Source organism: Sander lucioperca, chromosome 16, assembly GCF_008315115.2.
Source record: "Sander lucioperca isolate FBNREF2018 chromosome 16, SLUC_FBN_1.2, whole genome shotgun sequence".
Taxonomy (NCBI): domain Eukaryota; kingdom Metazoa; phylum Chordata; class Actinopteri; order Perciformes; family Percidae; genus Sander; species Sander lucioperca.
This window is the reverse complement of record NC_050188.1, coordinates 22,449,681-22,470,143: the sequence shown is the minus strand read 5'-3', so window position 1 is coordinate 22,470,143 and position 20,463 is coordinate 22,449,681. Positions and strand designations below refer to the sequence as shown.

Below are 20,463 nucleotides of genomic sequence, written 5' to 3'. Positions count from 1 at the left end.
TTTCTAAGTAGGCTACCACACAGCTGACTCACAACAAGCTCTTTCACAGCCTGAAAATGCAAACTCTCTGATTCTGTGGGAATTTCTGAGTCTCAAAGTCAGCAAATTTGCCAAATTCAGCTTTGAGTGTTGCATAATTGCAAGTTGAAAAACAGTTTCCCATGTTTTTGGTTTGGCACATAACTAGGTGGGCAGGCCTTGAGTTTGACACATGTGGTCTAGACTATTACGTTACCATGTGTGGTTATCAGAATGTCAACCACAAGTGTTTACCATGAAGTGCCGGTGCGTCACTCTTAATTTGATGAAGGCCATCCTGGCTGAAACATTAAAGGTCCCATGGCATGAAAATTTCACTTTATGAGGTTTTTTAACATTAATATGCATTCCCCCAGCCTGCTTATGGTCCCCCAGTGGCTTGAAATGGCGATAGGCGTAAACCAAGCCCTGGGTATCCTGCTCTGCCTTTGAGAAAATGAAAGTTCAGATGGGCCGATCTGGAATCTGCTCCTTATGAGGTCATAAGGAGCAAGGTTCCCTCCCCTTTCTCTGCTTTGCCCGCCCAGAGAATTTGGCCCACCCATGAGAGAGAGACATCATGGCTTTCAAACGAGCAAAGTGGCAGTTGGTCAAGGCCACACCCCCACCCTCCACCTTGGCCCCCCTCTCTCCTCCTCAATAGCTACAGACACTGAAATGGCACATACTAAGGAAAGCTCATTGTGGGACTGGCTCTAGTGGCTGTAATTCTGCACCAAGGCTGAATTTCGGGAAAGACACTTCAGATACAGTATTAGGGGACCACTAAGGTCTATATCCTCTCCGGGAATCATCACCTTATCGTGGTGGAGAGGTTTGTGTGTCCCTATGAACCTGAGGGCTGTGTTGTCTGGAGCTTTGTGCTCCTGGTAGGGTCTCCCAAGGCAAAGTGGTCTCAGGTGAGGGGCCAGACAAAGAATGGTTCAAAAACCCTATGAAAAAACGAGGTAGAGATAGAGTGACCCTGCCCGGAGGAAGCCCGGGGCCCCGAAAACCTTTCTTTTTAGTAAGCTCTGGGTACACAAACAATGTTGTCAATGCTTTCGTTAAGGTGTAGAGCCCCTGGTGATACTTTGAGCAAAGTTTCATGTTGTGTCGAGCCTTCTTAGTGTTTTAAAAATAGCTATTTTGAGGCTAGCATAAAAGTGCCCCTAGCACTACCATTCAAAAGGCCATTTGACCGAAAAACGAAAATACGGTACATCTTAAAAGTGGCGATTCCGTCCTAAATATGATTTTTTTTTTTTTTTTTTTTTTTTTAAATTGAGCTACATATTATTATACAGACAGTGAATTAGTCAAGTCAGTGCTCATTCATTTTTCTTTTTTTTAGAACAGTGAAAGTAAAATTACAACTATTAATCTGTATACATAAAACATTCGTTACAGAAAAACACAATTAAAGCATACAATGTAAAACCAGAGAACTACTAAAGAACAAAGGTAGAGATAAAAAAAAGAAGAAAAAAAAGGAAAAAAGAAAAAAAAATGCATAGTGCATATAAGAGAGTTTCGTTCCTCTATACCCTACCCAATCCCAGTCTGTCATTTCTACTCATCTAGCTCACTCGGAAGGTATAGTAAAACAGTGCATATATGTATTTTATAACTTTCATTGTGACAGGTAAGAAACCAAGGGTTGCCAGGTCTTAATGTATTGTGCTAAGTTGTCCTTCATTACATAGCTTATCCTTTCCAGATGTAGTGTATTAGACAGGACGGTCTTGGAGCCACATCTTATGTGTAGGGACTACTGTCCCTTGCCATGACATCAGAATCAATTTTTTCGCTGTGTTGAGACAGTAGGAGAGGAATTGCTCTAAATATGCTTTTAAACGAAAGTTTGACTTGGGTACATTCACAAAAAGACCCTAGGTTGCATTTTGGCGAGAGTTACACTTTAATGTCCCGCCCACAACACCATCTGACTTTTTCTAATTTTCTAATTGATTAAATAATTGCTTAAAGCATTTAAAAAAAGTTTTGTGTTGGAGTTTGTAACATTCCAAAATCTTAATTCTGACGTAAAGAGTTTCATTTTCACTGTATCGGTTCCAAATATCTGTTTCATTAACTACTAATAATCGGTATCAGCCCTGAAAAACCAGTATCGGTCGATCCCTTGTAATTGGTATCAAAATCTGAACTATAGGATACAGTACATAATGTACATATTAAGAAGGATGATGACCAAAATGATGAAAAACTGAGTTTAAAAAGATACAATTAAGCCGCCTACACATGATAAGCGATTTGCTCTCTGCGCACCGCTAGGTAGGGCACAGAGCAAAGCGCAGAGAGCAAAGTCCAGCGCGGGTATTCGTCATCAAGGGTGGCAAGGAAGCTATTTCCCATTGCTAGGTAACAACATGCTGTTATCTCATTGGTTGCACTTTCGAAAGGTCAGAGGCAACTAGATCAAAGTTGAAATAATTTGAACTTTGAGCGCAGAGCAAAACGGCAAATCCAAGCAGCACATAGTTGTGCGGCACCGCTCTCCCCATAGGAAATCAATATAACGGCCGGCGCAAAGCGGTTTTGGGATGTAACAATTACCGGTGTAACGGTAAACCACGGTAAAAATGTTGATGATAACTTCATAGCTTCATCAGAGTCTCCTGAAGTTGCCGCGCGGGCGGACTGCGTAGCCTACAGTGCGTTTCTTGAAGTTGGAATCATGGCGTGAGGAGGAGATGACAGCGCTCAGGACATTTATCAGCCTTGTAAAAAAAGGCCATAGTAACACTTGCTCTCTCTCCTGAGACTGACCAATCAGTGACGAGAGTCATCGCTTTGATCTTCTGCCAATGACTCGCGCCAAGACAGGAGAAGGGGACAGAACAGCAGCTGTAACAGACTTTTTTCTTTATCATTCCTTTCCCGTTTTCGGACTTGTTGAAGTGATGTGTGTAGGCCAGAACGTAAGTTAAAACTATTCTGTAGCTTGCTAAACTGTCATGGGTTTTACTGCCTCATTATCTGTGTAAATGTTTAAGCTACGTTTATTCATATTTCAATAAGTATTCTGCTACGATGTGGATAAGTTTAGCCTGTGTTACGACATGACATTTATTTGGAGTGAGAGAGATATATTATCGCCTTGATAATATTGCTGTTGCTGTGTTTCTTATTGCATAGCTGATAGATGTACAGATTGTTTAATATTACTTGTGCATCCACGTGTTGATGTTCAGGTTGTGTTAGGGCAATTTGCTAGTAATGTGCAATCACCAGTAAACAGACTAGCGCTGTGGAGCCACATGCTTAGCTATTAAAGGTGTATTACATGTTTGCTCCGTTATGGATATGTGTGCTGTAATAGATGTGGCTTATTCTCAGTTTGTGTTACTGAGCAATATGTTACATTTTTGTTAATTATTACAGAGAAATGTGTGATTCTTAGTATTGTTTCTTGTTATATGCTGGTGGCTATAACATAGTTTTGGTAAATAATGTTTATAGTAAGTCAGATGCTTATTAATGTGCATTAGTATTTGCTTATATTTCAGAACCACATCCAACTTCACATGTAACGTCAAATACAACTTCATAGTTAACTTCATGTTCGAGTTGTAAATAAATCTTCCTGGATCTCAAAGTCAGACATCTGGTTCAAGTTCTTACCGGACCCCCTACAGCGGGCCAGTGTTTCAGTAGCCAGTTTTCAATAGTTTTTACAAACCTATTACCTATATTTTTGGAATATAATAAACACTGTTACACTTTCTGAAACTATTTCAGCTTGTGTAGGCCTATCAGTGCTTTCTAAACATATTGAACACACTTTTAAAAATACCGCGATAATACCGAAAACCGTGATAATTATGGTCACTATAACCATGAGGTTAAATTTTCATACCGTTACATCTCTAGCTGCCTATCATGTGTAGGCGGCTTTAGTGAAGGTATCATAGTATGTTACTTATATGTTGCTACAACATTTATGAAACTGCATATTCTGATTATAGATTTTCTTTGTTACATTTTACATCCCATGTTGTGTAAATACAATGTGCATTGAGTGCAAGAGAAAAATAAATTCTTGATAAACAGGCAGGACAGGCATGAGCTGTAATGCACTTCGTGTTGAAGCTACCATGGCAACTTCCCAGGTTATGATACTGTACTGTATGTGTTGGCCCGGCTGCCATTGTGTTGGGCCTGGTGCCGTGTTTGTGTGTGGCTGATGTATCTCTCTGATCATAAGGGGTCACTTGAGGCGAGAAGACAGAAGGCTGGCTTTGCAGCCACACACACACACACACACACACACACACACACACACACACACACACACACACACACACACACACACACACACACACACACACACACACACACACACACACACACACACACAAGTGGAGTAAAGAGTGCCAGGCTGTGGGACCACTGAGAGCCAAATGGATTACACACAGAGAAACCCAGCGTAGTGCAAACACACATATGCCGTACTGAATGTACGTGCCAGAGTGTGGCAGAAGAAAGAGCCGAAATATTGAATGACAACGGCCGTTGACACTGATTCACATCAAAGACTTCTGTTAAACACTCTGCTCTGACACAGATTTGATTTCTTTAGTGTCGCATTGATGAGTAAAGTGTATCAGACAAAAACTGACCAGATTGCCCACATCCCCATAAGATATTCAAGTTTCCCATTTCACACTTTGCAAAGCAATATTATTCCTTGTGCGTGCACACACACACACACACACACACACACACACACACACACACACACACACACACACACACAGACACACACACACACATTTGAATCAAATGCTAACAGCCGTGAAATGAACAGAAAAAGGAGTTCATAAGGAGCTTTCGCTATGCCTCTCACATTGGCACAATCACATTTTTTTATCCAATAAAATCTTTAATGAGGTGAGTCATTGAGTCACTACCTCTACATCACCTTGTGATGGCAGACATAATTTCGATCCGTCACACCATGTTTTCACACAAACTGCCCGGATCATGCTGAATCAACCATGGCAGGGAAGCAAAGGTTTACATTTTCTCTATCATAGCTACAATTAAAGGGTCAAATTAGAGCTTGTTGTAAAAAAATGTAATATATCATTGAAATGCTTAATTAAAATGTGCAGCACATACCTGTGGCCAGTGATAAACAATAATGAACAGATGGATAAGACGTCTTCTAATCAGAAGCTAAATAACAGTTAAAGACCATTTGTCATTAAAACAGAATGGATTATAGTACTAACGTATTTAATGCATACTTGAATTACCAGTGGCGCTAGAACTACTACTGGTTGTGTTTACCTGCATCCACTCAGCAAAAATGAAGGCGCACAAAAAGCATGGCTAACACCTTATCATGCTAGTTCTGTAAATGATGGTGTTGTGTTAATATGTTTTTATAGGTCTACTCTTTAAGAAAATCTTTTCTCAATAAAAATAACATTTTACAATGCTAACATTTGTTGTGTGTAGCTTAAATGTAAAACTTAGCAAGCTTATTTTGTTAGCATACAATAACATTAGACATGGGCAGTTTCAACACTTTAATGCTAATTGACATATTTATGTGGTGGTTAGCATGCTAAAATTTTTGAATTTGAACAAATTTGCTTGGTATTGATTATTTTACAGTGCTAACATTTGTTAGCATACTAAAACATTATCCGTTAAAAGTGCATTATGGTGTTTTACAACTTGGGTCTTATTTTCATAGTTTTTGCCTGGCATTACTACGGTTATGAAAATATGGTACTCACCTAAGTTACTGCAGAGATCTGGGAAGACAGCACCATTACTACAACAAAATCTGATTGTGAAATGCTGTGCGAAAATCATGAGCGGTCAAACAATAAGGCAGTTTAGAGCAGTGGTTCCCAACCTTTTTTCCTTGGCGCCCCCCCTACTTATGTCTAAGAAAAGCTGAGCCCCCCCTCCGAAACCAAAGTTGAGGTAACTTTCCCTTACTTTCTTTTTTGATACAGAGGAGTTATCAGCACTTTTACGTTTCTCCGCCATGTTTCGTTCATAAAATAGTGATGCCGTGGCGGCAGGAAAAACGAGGATGATAGCAGCTAGCAGCTGACTTGATGACAGCAAGGGTCCCAGGTTAAGAGGTCCCGGAGGTTTGGCCTACTAAGTAGTCTGCCTACAAGTTTAAGCGAGAACAAAAATATATAGTTTTTATACAGACTTTTGTATACATTATATATTCTAGTGTATTATCATAATTTCTTTAACATGTGCAAATATTTTTTTTTTTTTACCTCAACCTCAAACCAGATAAAGACTCGCGCCCCCCCTGTGATCTTTGCCGCCCCCCTTAGGGGTCCCCGGACTCCAGGTTGGGAACCACTGGTTTAGAGCAAGCTTAGGCAGATTATCTAAACAACTTAATTTGGAGGTAAAAGCCCTATGGGACCTCTTGTTAGCCATGTTGCTGCATTCCAAAACCTCAGCTATTAACTTGGTGAGTATGCTACAATGATGATCTGATGGAAAGGTAAATAAAATATGAGTTGTAATAAACTGGAATTGTTCTATAATATATTGAACTGTGACCGAGCCATGGTGTGAATATGCGACCCTTCCTGGTGGAAGCTGGCCTCCTGCGGGCTCTTTCTGCACCATACTGCACACATAATAACCGATAGGTAAACTGAGCTCACCATCCAACACGGTCTCACGGCAGTTCGTGAAATTGTCACGTTATTTTGAATCTATTGATTTGTGTACAAGAACATGTTTTTCTCGTGGTGGCCAGCACGAAATGGGAACCATCTATATGGAGGTTGGGTTTAGGAAAAGATGAACGGAGGAAGCAAACGTCACAACCCGAGACACAATCTGCGGTCTCTGGGGGACACGCGACGACAACAACGGGACGGTGGAGGTTGGGTTTAGGAAAAGAACAACAGGGAAAGGATGCGTCACACACCGGGAAACGGCCGCGGGGGACGCGTGACAATAACGGGATGGCGGAGGTTGGGTTTAGGAAAAGATGAACGGGGAAAGGATGCCTAACACGCCGGGAGATGGCCGCGGGGAACGTGCAACAATAACGTGACGGTTGTGATAAAGAACACAACAACGGGGAAACAAAACGCCACACGCGGGCCACGATCCCCGGTCTCCGCGGTGAAAGTCCTGTGTTGTTTGACCCATCCACCACGCCAACCAACCTCCTTACTCGGATTTTCGGCATTTCATACTACTCGCTGAGTCGCTGCCATAGTCGTGCTGTGATCACAAAATATGCTTCCCATTGAAATGCATTAGTTTACATTTTCGTGCTGGCCACCACGAAAAAAAGGAGAAAAACGTGCCCGTGTACACAAATCAATAGATTAAATAACGTGACCATTTCACAAACTGCCGTGAGACTGGGTTGCACCATCACACTTGGGAGGTAGGTGGTTACCTGTGTATGTAACAATTATATGAAAATACTTTTGGCATTAAGCCACATCGATAACCATCAAATTACTAACCCTGTTGAGTATTATGTGTAATTTCAATTTATCATCCCCAGCTTCCCCCACATTCCACACTAATCCCTCCACAGCTGAGTTAGCAATACAATGTTTTTGTCTCAGAAGTGAATCAAATAGCTTTTTGCCAGGATTTGAGCCAGCAGCCTTTTAGACTTCACTTACCATCCTACAGCAGTCTCACCAGCTCACAGGGTTTCTCTCTACTCACCACCATGAGGAATCTGGTGTGATAATGAGACACACTGTGTTAACTTCATTGTCACCTGATGAAGACTAAACAAACTTATATTTAATTTTCTTCAAATTAAAAAGTTGTTTGGGAAAAGAAAATCTGTTCCCTAACTGTTACCCTTGCTGCACTCTAAGGGTTGGCCCTAAATCTCTTCTTTATCTCATCTCTTGCCACAACCTGCAACCCGTCCAGCACTGAAGCATTCTCTTTTTGCGCCCTCTTATCCTTTTCATCATAATTTAAAAAACAAATTACTTACTTTAAAGTTACTTGACAGCAGGGGGGATGAAAAGCTAGCAACAAATAGAAAAATGAAAAGCCAGAGTGGCTGGACTGGAAGGAAAGTGGGTTAAGAGGGGCGTGATGGATGAGACTGGGAGCTTTCCTGACTCATGGCCTGCTTTCTCTGGTGACTAATGTGGTCAGTGACATCTCTCTCACTACCCCTCAGCCACTCCGCCCCATCTCTCTACCCCACCTGGGATGCTGGTAGCTGGCCCAGGGCGCAGTAGCACACAGGATCTCACCACACTGACCATGTCTGGGTCACTAATTCCCAGTTTAGACAGCATGGGTTGTGTGGTGCTGAGGTGGGTGCTAAAACAGGTCTGTAGGGACACGGCCCAGGGTCAACCAAAGCACGCCTCCCTGTCTTATTTACTAAGAAACCTCTAGATGGGATGTGTGCATTGGAATGTAGTCAGATCCTGAGGAAGGACAAGAGCTGTACATTTATTTCTCTTCCCGCTTATGTTTTTAAGACTTCTATCTTAGGCTTTTAATCCATTTCTGTCCCATCTTGCTTTTATTGGTGACCTTATTTTTGGAATTGCTTGCATGTTTGAGTATTTTGCTGATCTGTAGGACTGATAGTAGTCTCTTGGTACAATAGGCCTGCACGATATGTTGATATCGCGATGACGATATAAAAAGAAATATTCTGCAGCCCTATTTGCCACTAATAATGGATTTCAAGGCTGTCATTGTTGTCTATCATTGCATTCATTTTGTGTGTTTTTTTTAATATTGTGAATCATAATACGTAATTATTTGTCTAAATTAAAAAAAAATTAAAAGTAATTTGTAAGTCAGATTTCTTCCAGGATGTCTTACGGTTTAAATTCTTATTAACATGCAGTCCATTGTGAGGACAATAAACTACACAAATTGACAATTACCTTAACATAGCTACATATATTGTGATATACAGTAATGGTGAGAAGTATTTTAATTATTGTCATATCTCTTTTATTTTGTAGAATTTCTTTAAGCAGGGAGCATAGCAGACTTTTGTCTCAGAGACAGGTTTAAGGTAGGCATGGGCCGGTATACTATTCTGACGGTATGATAACCTTCAGCAAAAATATCATGGTTTCACGGTATTGTGGTATTGCAATTACAGCTTTAAAATGTATTATTTTTTTTAAATGTCTGGGTAAAAAACAAAAAACAAATTTCCATTGAACACAATGTATTTTATTTTTAAACACACTGCACACTGGCAGGGAGACAGATTACTAAACTGCAGTTTCTCTCCTTGACCACTCATCACTCAAAAAACAGCTCATACCTTAGGAACCGTATGACGGAAAATGTTAGTGGTTTTGAAACCTTGACTTCTTCAAACCGGCCCATGCCTAGTTCAAGGTTAACAAGCATGTGGCTTGCATATGATGGAGATCACATTTGCTGCTGCAGCAGCCTTTAAGCACATATCAGGTGTTAAGAGGAATTGATTTCTGAGGACTGATGTTGCAGAGTCCAATATGGCTTGGGTAAAAGTGCAGTGGCATTCAACTGGATGATCTCCTGACTTGCTGTAATGAAAAATACAAACAAAAATATAATACAGGTGGAAACCCATATTGTTTGAATTATTCTGGGTGCGATTTGATCTGAGTGCAAAACTAATCTCATACAAGACTATAGTGTCTCATTAGCAAGTACACAGCCACATACGGTGCAACAACAACACGCACACTCACATATTAAGATGCGCCTAGATGCACACACTGAAGCCTGCTGATTACTATAAGTGTCTGCTCTGCCCCTTGGTTGTTTTCAAGCAGCTGCCAGCTACAGATCTGAAGTGTGGTCAGATGTGCATGTGAGTGTGCGTGGGTGTGTTCATGGTGCTGCACTGGACTTTGTCTTTGCCCTTTCCAGCTATCAATTTTGAGAAGCATGTCTGTGTGTGTGTGTGTGTGTGTGTGTGTGTGTGTGTGCTGCGTGCGTGCGTGCGTGCGTGCGTGCGTGCGTGCGTACAGAGACTCTTTGATGGAAGATGATACAGTGAAAAACAGTCAGGCTGGCCTTTTGTGTTTTCAGCTCATGATACTATCTGACTCAAATGCATACTCGTAGACACACAAGCATACATATATTTTTCACCCTGGTGAATATTTCAAAAGAACAGGGTTTTGCCTGCCCTCTGAACTTATGTGTCATACATCTCAAATCTGCATGGTAGCCACACCCATCCACATGTGGCCCTATACTTCATAAACAGTCCTGTGAGCTGAGTGGCGCAGCTGTTTGAGAACGTCAAAAGGGATAACAGATTTTTTTGTACTAATATAGAATGCAGAATTGTGGGAAATGGCTTCTGCATTTATATGTTTTAAGTTATGTGTAAATCTAGATACATAAACATGGCTTTCCACTTGGCAGGGTTCAGTCCCTTTCCAGCTTTTACTGTCTCAATCGATTATTCAGAGGATCAAGTGTGAGTCAGGCAGGGATTTCAAGTGTTAAGCACATGGATAATTATTCTCTTTCTCCTGAAAAAGGGCCAAGGACGGTGCAATTCTTTAGTGCCAGTTAATGTACTCACTTTATGCTTCACACTATGTGCTTAACACCAACAATTACACATGTCAGAACCATTAAACAGCTTTCAGACTGATTTTCTTAGTAAGATTTAGAAAAAGACATGGGAAGCTCTGGAGCATCATCACGTGTTTCTGCTCCCATCCACAGGTGGGGAACACAGTTTGAGCTAAGATCTGGACAGTGTTGTGTTTGTGTCTGTGTGTGCGGCCATCTGATATAATCTCACACCTCAGCATGCACTTGGCCTGACCTGAGTGCTGGCAGAGGACAGGGGGAGAGAATATGCTTATTCTCTCCCCCACACTCCCTTGCCCCTCCCTTAACAGCAACCCTTGCTCACACATACAAACCGCAATCAAACAGGAGTAGCAGTGCATAATGTAGCTGATTTATCCTGAGGTACCTTTAGGCCTTTGACCCCATGAAACGGTCTTTGGTGTTTTTTGCCCCCAACGTCTCCTCCCAGGCAGCACGGCAATGGTTATGTTAAGGGTTAAGGTAAGGGTTAGCTGCCTGGAAGGCGCCGTTGGAGGCAAAAAACACCATTGAGGCCATGCAACCCTAATATAGATCACCAGTAGAAGTGCAAAGTTGACCACTTACATGCTGAACTTTATCCCTACATGGCTAAATCAACAGAGACCATTTCCCATGCATCCACTAACACATTTGTAAATGTTCAAACATGTATAGGCTACTCATAAATTTAAAAAAGAATGAGAAAAAAAGACGAAAATTTGATTATTTAAGTCACATTATAATCACTCTCCTACACGCCTAATGACCAGATAAATCCCTTTAAACAGTTAATGAGATTGACTGAAGTAGGAGAAGGCATGACACTGTAACCTGTAAGCGTTTGTAAGCATTGCTAAGCTTCTAATGCTACAAAGGTGAGAGTACAAAAAAAGAAACCAAGTCTTCCCAGCTGATAGCCTAAAAATCATAGTCTGTTGCCAGTTGCCTCTACACCAGACCTATAATTGTAACAATAAAGACAAAATCACATGATTGCGCCCAGTTTAAACCATGCTCCTCTTATCAATGATCATCTGCTATTAATTGCATTATTCAGAATTATATGAGTCCACTGGCGCTATCACTGCCCTGTGCAGGAATTGAGCACTGCGAGACCTGCAATTAAAAAGGAATCAGATCACTTACCGTTACAGCAAGGAGCGGCGAAGGCAAAGTGTGGTGTCGGAAGTTGTCAAATAATTGTTTTCTTCTGTCGTATCTGTAAGAAGGTCATCGTTTGGGTTTAATTTTTGCTGTGCTGGACGGCGGTTTACTGGACGGTTTCTCCGTTTAGTGCTGCTGGTCACACGACATCCAAGGAGCGGTGAGAGACGCGCTGCTGTGGAGAGAGGAGATGAGAGCGGAGGAGAGGAGGGAGGGCAAGGGAGAGGGGATATGAGATTAGGCATGGTTGATTTCAGCGGCTTGGCAAACAGCGACAACGTGTGGCCTTGTGAGGGTAGCGTGAATAAATACTGTAGCTACTGTCCCTGTCTGTGATGTGACAGAGATAGAGGGATCAGGATACATGTTGGCCCTGAAATGGTTCACGTCACCAGGTTAATTGCACATGGATACCTGTGTTAAAAAGCCTGGCACAAACAAACGTTAGGTCTAGCTACTCCACTGATGGGCATGCCATGGCTTGATTAGCTAACTAGCTAGTTAGTGACCCCGTTTGTGGTAGCTTGATTAAACACAAATGTAATTGTAGCTAAATACAGAGCAATACCACTCACCTTTATCAGCTAACGTCAGCTAAAATATACTTAATAGCTAGCTATTTAGCAGCCGGTTAGCTTCGTTTAGCATAAATAAACTGGAAGCAGAGAGACAGATGAAGTTAGCTTTCCTATGTCCGTGGGTAAAAAATAATAATATATAGGCTATCGTATAGCTAGCTAATTAGTGAGTTTCAGCTAATTGTTTAGCTGTATGGCCTTCAACTTTTGCTACTGTTTTGGTTCACTCTAACTGCTCAAGTATTTTTCTACTTGCTAGCACCAAACAGCAGACAGACACACCCAGTTAGCGACTAACGTTAGCTATAGTCGAACAATTATCAGCTAAAGAGCCAGATATTCCCCTCATGAGTTGGATGAACACCAAAAACAGAGCTAAACGAGAGTGAATATTGGACTTCGCAACATTCGCCAGGTGACCAGAAACACGGTTTCTCCGTGACTGCTGAATGTGTAAATAGGAAACTGTTCACTAACACGTTAACCATATCAACCGTGAAGATGGTGGTATGTCAATGTTGTGTTCACAACTTGTTTGATATTTCAGGTTTACTGATTAACATTAATTGCATGTTGCTTATTTAATCAGTATCTTGCAATTACATAGTGTACTTCTTACGGTTTAAAATTGGTGTAAAATATTTTTACAGTCTTAAGTTTCTAACCTTGCTGCCAAGCAAACTTGAGGTGGTGGATAAGGTGTTTTGGCTCGCACTTTATGGATAGGATATTTTGAATGTGCTTTTTCATTTTCATTTATAAACTAAACGTATAGACTTGAAACTTGCTTGAGAAAAGTCAGTTACACTAATGTTCTCCTGCTCCGGTTTGCACTGCATCACCACACCAACGTCATGTAATTTTAAAGAAGAAATAAAAGCAGTCATGATTTTCACTGAAAAGTATTCGTATTAAATAGACTACAACATGCAAGACACGTGTTTTGCAGTTTTACGAACGCATAAATGAATGTAGGCTAATTAATACATAATTTTCTGCCCAGCCTCTTAGTGCCACTACAGTTCAAATGTTCCATACCAGGCCTCACACATTATTCTCTGTAATGACAGTATTTACTCACCAAAGTGTGTTATTACTTTCAGTGTGTTAGAAGAGTGGTGCACTGATCCTAATATGAACCAAAACATCTGCAGCACAGAAACCCAGAGCCCTGCATGTGAAATATGTGCTCCTCAGTCATCCATGCGGCAATCCACTCAAGCAGGCATAAATCCCAGGCTTTAGATCAATGCCCTGTGTCCCATAGGCGAACCACTGTGGCACAATACAATCAATTCTTGTTCTCTGCTGCAACAGTAAGGAGGGTCGTCTGGAAATAGCCCCTATAAAACATTAATACCAACACTGAATCCAAATCAGCTCATTGGCATTCTGTATAGAGAGGGGATTCAAGCGGTGGTAAGAGCATCTGTTGCTGTCAAGAACTGATGTAGTGACCACTATGGCTGTGTAATAGCAATAAGCACAATGTGCATTTAGGTACTGCATGTCATAAAAAATGCTGATCTGGAAAAGCCAGCAAGGGAAGAGAAATTTTAATCGCTGCAAGTAGAAGTCATAATTCAAAGGATTGATCCGTTCAGCGCTCTCACATACACAGCTGCAGTATACAGTTTAAACAGGGAATTAGCATGACAGACAACAACCCTATTGCCCCTGTGGAAAAGTGTGTTAAATATATTAGAGCATCATATACAGTGTACTGTATGCCTGGTCCATGTTGCTGGAGTCAGGTCACAGTCAATTGAATTACAATCGTAGTCATGTGGCCGGGTTTGTGTAAGCTATGATTTCACAGGAGGGTGGGGCAGGTTGGGGATTAAAGGAGGTATTTATGTGTGTGTGTGTGTGTGTGTGTGTGTGTTCATTTCCACGTAAATGTCATTTCTTGAAATCCAGGCTCCCTCATAGGAATACTGAACAATCCCCATGAGGTAAGGACTGCATTCATACATTATATTCATTGCTATTAAACACATGTCAAATGAGGGAAATTTAATCATTCCTTTAGTTGCACCATAAGCCATATAGAGGTCTAAATGTACTCTATAGAGTGATAATATTCAGGTTTCTAGCTGTGTGTGTATGTGTGTGTGTGTGTGTGTGTGTGCGCGCGCGCGCATGCAACCACACACTCATCCCTCATCTTTAATATTGCCCTGCTAATGCATACATTACATAAACACAGGCAGGCTGGCAATTTGACGCAGCAGTTAGTGATTAAATCTTCTTTATTTTGCTGTTGGGGAAACAAGGATTCACAAATGCCCATATTTCTCAGTTCGATGTATTTAATTAAGTCACTGGATAGCAAATTTAAACAGGTTTCACTGAAACAAGCGTGTAAGTGCCTTTTCATGAGATCTCTTTTTCAATCGTTCATTTATCTGTTGAATTATTTATGTATTATCTGCTAGCAGGGGTTGGGTGAGAGGTTAGTGCTGACAGACTGAGAAGTAGGAGAGAAAATGACTATGTTGCACTCTGTTGCTGGCAGTTAGTTGTGTTGCCGTTTACATGCATACAATTTTATTTCTTATATGCACAATGCCTTTGACCTAACCATGAGATAATCGACACACACACACACACACACACACAGGAGGCAGCTCCAGCTCAGTTTCACCTCTTACCGATATCACAAACTCCCTGTCAGCTGAAAATATGCTCCAGTCAGCAGAGTCGTAGCCCCTATTACAGCAGAATAGGTTATTGCTGTCTTTGTCGCTGTCTTCCTCTACTTGTGGTCCCAACGGGTGTTCAACACCTAATGAATACGTATTGAATAGCTTACTCACTCACTGTCGTCCGTGCACCACCACGCTTTACTCTCTTTTAGTGGATGTAGGCCTGCAAACTGGTGTGGATGGATGGTTTTAGAGTGATGGGCCTGGCTTCAGTTGTTATAGTGTCACATTACAATGTGAGTAAAAACAAACAGGGAGAATAATAAGCAGCCTGAGGCATCACTGACCTCTTATTTTCAAGTTACTTCCAAATCACGTAGCTATTTACACTTGCCTAGTGTGTTTGTGCTTTACAATGTTACAAGGCTAATCGATTTTCTTCTTGCTTGTATTCTGTCACCCTCTCCTGGTCGAGTTGTGCAATTTTTACAGCTGTTATAAATGCTGTAAGATTACAGTATATTACCAGAGGATACTCTTTTATTCTACGATGAAGCATTCAGTGAAATACATTTCTAGGTAAGAGGACAATATGTCTGAATTGTTGCAGGAGTTTTGTGCAGGTAAAATTTCCCAACCAAGTTCAAGGCACATTTGTTTTGTAATATAGACCATGTTCAAACACATAATCATGCAAATAAACCTTCAGAAACTTTGCTCATCAACTGATCAGTTTACTGTCAGCATCTCAACAAATGGGGGAAAAAGTAAAATGGGCAAATAGATTCAGAACAATTCTGAAAGACATTCGAAAATAGCACTTTATATGACAAAAGACATCTAAAAATATGTACTGTGTATTGCACAGCTGTACATAAAGCATGCCGTGCATTTACACAAAAATATTAAATGGAACCATAGCGAGTTTTCCCTGTCAGAATTGATCTGAAGTATTTAAACATTAGCCATATCTTAAAAATTACATGAGTTTGGTTAAAACAGAAGCACTATGCAGAAGAAAATCTTAACTTTATATAAATTATTTCTTTATTTTAAAAATCGTGTGAACTTTTCCTACAGCATCACACCACTAGCATGTTAGCTGGGGGAGGCTTTAAAGGAATCTGGCCGAGAGTGAACCTCTTAGCCTTGAACTGATTAAGTTCCTCTGGAGTCATATTGCTCTCGTGTGAAAAAAGACTGTCCAATGCCCGATCAGCAGACCCGGCTCCTGCTGCAGGTGGAGCAGGGGTCGTCCCAAACCCTCCACTCGCCCGTCCAAAACTACTGCCACTTCCTGCTGCAGCAGGTGCTTCAGCACCGAAACCGCTCCCAAATCCTCCGCCGGTGTTTAATGTCGAGGAGAACCCCGAGGCAGTGCCAAATCCTGAAGTGGCTGCTGGCTTGTCGGTGGTCGGAGCAGCAAAGGAGAAAGAAGAAGCAGAAAGAGCGGAGGAGGCTGCAGTGGAGGAACCAAACCCAGAGGGAGGTTGTGTCGGAGCTGCTAAGGCACTGCCAAAACCTGTTGAGGATGGTGCCGTTGAGGAACCAAATCCACCACTTGGAGCAGCAAAGCTGAAAGTGTTGGCCTGGGCTGGTGCTGGAGCCCCAAAGCCTATATGGTCAGAAATATTTAGAATTAACACAGGAGCAATGGCTAGTATGGATTTGATTATCTGATCACCATATTCAGACAGGACATGTAGTAAAAGCATCTGCTCAAGCACTGTATTCCTGAGAGATGAGGGATACTTTAAAGCAATAGTTCTTTCTTGCAGAAAGTGAGATGATGCCACTCTCATATATTTCTGTTGAATATGACTAGCAGTGGTTGATGCATAGACTGTATAAGTGAAGCCAAAACATCTTGATCACCCTGGTGGCTGACTGCAGTACAGGTCATAAACCCCACCCCCTCCATGTTAGCCAATGGGACATGGGCCAAACTAAAGAATCAAATTACACAAAATAAATGTTTCCCAAAGATGTTTTCTGTCATTTTAGGCAAATCTTACCACGCTGAGGTTTGTTCCAAGAGTTCATTTCTTTGATAAGTTAGGTTTTTATTAGTTTCTTGATGCTATAAAACCGGGGTGAAACGTCATGACTGACAGCTGCAATTGACTCGAGATTAGTATTATTAGGGTGTGTTTGATACTGCGGCTCCAACCGCCTGATCACTAATGGGCAGACTATGGCTTCAAAAATTACAAGATGGCAGAACCTGTATACTTTATATACACGTATATATTTATATTATATATAACTTTTGTACAGTGGGAGGAAGTAAAGACATGTCGTCCATCTTTATTTACAGTTGAACTCTATAGCCAGCAGTCGGCTAGTTAGCTTAGCACAAAGACTGGAAAAAGGGGGGGGGGGGAGAACACTGTCAATAGGTAACAAAATCCACCTAGCAGCACCTCTAAAGCTCACTATGTGTAACACTTTTTTTTTTATCCATACAAAAGGCAAAGTGAAGATTTTTTTTTTTTACTTAGTTATGAGTTATTTGCCAGACTATTTCTTGGCCGGGAGCAGGCGCTTCCTTTGATCCTTTGCAAGAAAAGATTTCCCAAAATGTTCAACTATTTCTTTACACCTCTACGGTTTTAATGACGCAACACTTCAATCAATCTTCACCTTTGCTTTCCAAGCTGGATGTAGAGAATCCAAATCCAGTCGCTGCTGCAGAACCAAAGCCACTTGAAGATGCCTGAGGTGCTGGGTTGTTTATCTCTGCAAGCTACATGGAAAGAAAATAAATCAAAGCATGTTCACTGTATTAAAAAAAAAAAAAAAAAAAAAAAGGAAGGCAATTCATAAAAATAGATGGGAGCACTGTTACAGTTACTGTGTGTGTGTGTGTGTGTGTGTGTGTGTGTGTGTGTGTGTGTGTGTCTCTCTCTCACCAAAGCTGTGCGGGTGGCTGGATTCATAACCTTCAGTTCCTGGATTCTGCTTCTCCACTGGTTGAGCAACTGATTGATACCATTGACCTAAACACATGAAATGGGAGTTTCTTAGACTCTTACACATTTTAGACACAAACAAACAACCAACACTAGACTAATTTTAAGATCAAACATTGAGATGTCATCTATCATCTTATTAGAAAGAAAAAAAATGTAACTTGTATCCATGTATCCAAGAGTCAAGTATCTTCAGAAATACAAAAAAGAAGGCATCCTTTTCATTTTCTAATTGGCCTGAAGCCATTATTAGGACTGACATTAATGAGTGACACTACACTTACATAGCTCTGCAGATCTCCTGAAGCTCTTGTAGAGTAATACTCCAGCCTGAGCTCTTCGGGAGAGAGATCAGTGAAACCTGTAGACAAGAAATATCAAACACGATCAGGTCTAGTGTCTACAAATAACAGAAATCATGTAATTAAATGTGTATTTGATACAGACCAGATAAAGATGTCTTGAAGCTAGAATAACACGAGAAGCCCCACTGCCCTGAACTCTCCCAAATATCCATGTCCATCTGAATGATCTCCCTGGGTGACCGTGAGACAGGCATCACATAAATGAATTCCTTGGGACGACATTCATTTCAATGCTGCACAACTTAAAAAAACAAAAAACACGCAGACTCACAGTTTTTTGTCATCATCTTCCTCACCAGCTGGCACCTGTTGTACTCCTCCTCTTCCTCCCCTGTCAAAGGTACTGGGAGTACCAAGGGGTGAAAATTTGTTTTGAGAAGAGTAGTCGAATTCGGAGCTCTTCATGTTCTCTCTTCTCCCTCCACCACCTCCTCCTCGGCCCCAGTCATTCCCCCCCCCCCCTCCTCCTCCTCCTCGGCCCCAGTCATTCCCTCCTCCTCCTCGGCCCCAGTCATTCCCTCCTCCTCCTCGGCCCCAGTCAGCTCCACCACTTCCCCCTCCTCCTCCTCGGCCCCAGTCAGCTCCACCGCCTCCCCCTCCTCCCCGACCCCACTCCTCAGTTCCATGAGAGGAGAAAGATGAAGGCTGGATATAGCCTCCTTTTTGCTGGGAAGGATTCACCCAAACTCTGTTTCCAAACCCTGAAACAACATGCACACCAATACAAGTCAATGTTGAGACGAAAAGGGTTGATGTTAAACCATTAAAATCATTCCGTTTGTCCATATTGTAATTCTACTACTGCCACTTCTGTCTACTCTGTATGTATGACACCTACAGGATGGCTGACGCTGATACAGGGTAAAAATAAATTGCATTTCAGCGGTCACTTTATTAGATACACATAGCTAAATTTAATGCAGGGCTAGAACAACAGCCATGTATTAAACCCCGCCTAAGTGGAGGTTATAATGTTGTCTTTTGTTAAAACTTTGGTTTTGTTGTATAAACTGAAAAAAAAAAAAAAAGTCGTTGAATCAACTTCCTGGTCACTCTGCAAGATGTAGACTGATTGTGGTGCTGTTCAAATTGTACTAAACTGAGGTGTTTTTACTATTTTGTTTCATCTTATTGATATACATTAGTTGAGATTAAGTCCCTAAATAGTTTAACGTTACCGCTTAGTTTTCACAAATACTCAGAAACCAGCTAAAGTGAACCTCCCTAAAGTAACGTTAACGTCAATTCTTAACTTCGCCAGTAAACTAGCCAACGCTGAGTTTTACATACAAGAGACCAGTTACAGAAATACTTTGACAAGTGTAACGTTAGCTAAACGTATTTCTCCTGGACGTTACCTCCACCTCCTCCTCCTCCTCCTCCTCGATGCTGAGCAGAAGAGCGGTTGTTGCTGTTGTATCCTCCACCTCCTCCTCTGTTTCCTCCGGTCGGGTGCTCATTCCAACATTTGTCGCCGTAACGACAACGGCCCTGAAGAAAGAAATTGCACACTGTCATTTTCACACGCCGTTGGTTGTTTCAAACACAACGTTTGTTTATCTGGGCTACCGAATACTGCTCGCACTCGGCCCAATTGTTTTCGTGCGACTCACGAGACTAGAGTCGCAGCAGTTTTACGTCATCGCCCCCGACGCGTTAACAGTGACACCACGTGGTACTTGATGAACCCAGGGCGTTTATAGGCCACAGCTGTTTTGCATCAGAAAACTTTTCCTCCATTGACCAGAATTTTTTTAGGAGCAGGGATTTTTGATGATTTGATTTGGCTTCATCAGATCATACACTGTCAAATGTATCAAAGGTCATATGTCACTCCACAGAAGATACACAATGTGATTATCAAACTACAAATGATCTGCTTCATAGGCTGGTAGCTTAATGAGAAAGTATTTTTTTCTATTTAGAGTCAGTCCAAAAATATTTTCTATTCTTTAAAGAAGGGGGGAAAATCTTAAAATAGTACTAGACAGTTAGTACTACCGTGCTTTGAGCATCCTGTAGATCCACACAGGTGTTTGCAGTTATTCTGGCTGACTAAGACTTCTTAAATTAAACAGAGCTATGCTGGAAGTTCCCTGAGGTCAGCAAACACTACACTCACAACTGCCAG

At 41.4% G+C, this 20,463-nt stretch overlaps 2 protein-coding genes across 3 annotated transcripts in view; both read right to left on the bottom strand.

Annotated features, from left to right (window-relative positions):
- The window catches only part of rims3 (regulating synaptic membrane exocytosis 3), a 54,562-nt gene extending 41,944 nt beyond the window's left edge, over positions 1 to 12,618 (bottom strand). Inside the window, exons 1-2 of one of the 2 annotated variants that reach the window (XM_031323360.2) lie at positions 12,600 to 12,618; positions 11,752 to 11,944 (exon numbers count right to left, since the gene is read on the bottom strand). The gene's annotated coding sequence lies outside the window, so the exon portion shown is untranslated. Of the gene's footprint in view, positions 1 to 11,751; positions 12,046 to 12,599 lie in introns of those variants that run through there. The other variant, XR_004109098.2, reaches the window with a different exon arrangement.
- Positions 12,619 to 15,517: 2,899 nt separating this feature from the next.
- Positions 15,518 to 19,850, bottom strand: nup42 (nucleoporin 42). The gene is made up of 7 exons (XM_031323234.2): positions 19,697 to 19,850; positions 18,604 to 19,033; positions 18,415 to 18,503; positions 18,252 to 18,328; positions 17,908 to 17,994; positions 17,639 to 17,741; positions 15,518 to 16,610 (listed from the first exon to the last, which is right to left on the bottom strand). Exons 1-7 carry the CDS (start codon positions 19,848 to 19,850, stop codon positions 16,078 to 16,080), a joined length of 1,473 nt encoding a protein of 490 aa, XP_031179094.2. The 3' UTR covers positions 15,518 to 16,077.
- Positions 19,851 to 20,463: the final 613 nt, after the last annotated feature.

What these genes read in the sequence shown, in the direction of transcription:
- nup42 (XM_031323234.2), bottom strand. Translation starts at nt 19,850, where the DNA reads ATGACAGTGTGCAATTTCTTTCTTCAGGGCCGTTGTCGTTACGGCGAC. An exon ending in CAGGAGATCTGCAGAGCTAT is followed by an intron (nt 17,995 to 18,251) that starts GTAAGTGTAGTG and finishes TCATGTGTTTAG; the next exon opens with GTCAATGGTATCAATCAGTT. An exon ending in CAGCCACCCGCACAGCTTTG is followed by an intron (nt 17,742 to 17,907) that starts GTGAGAGAGAGA and finishes CTTTCCATGTAG; the next exon opens with CTTGCAGAGATAAACAACCC.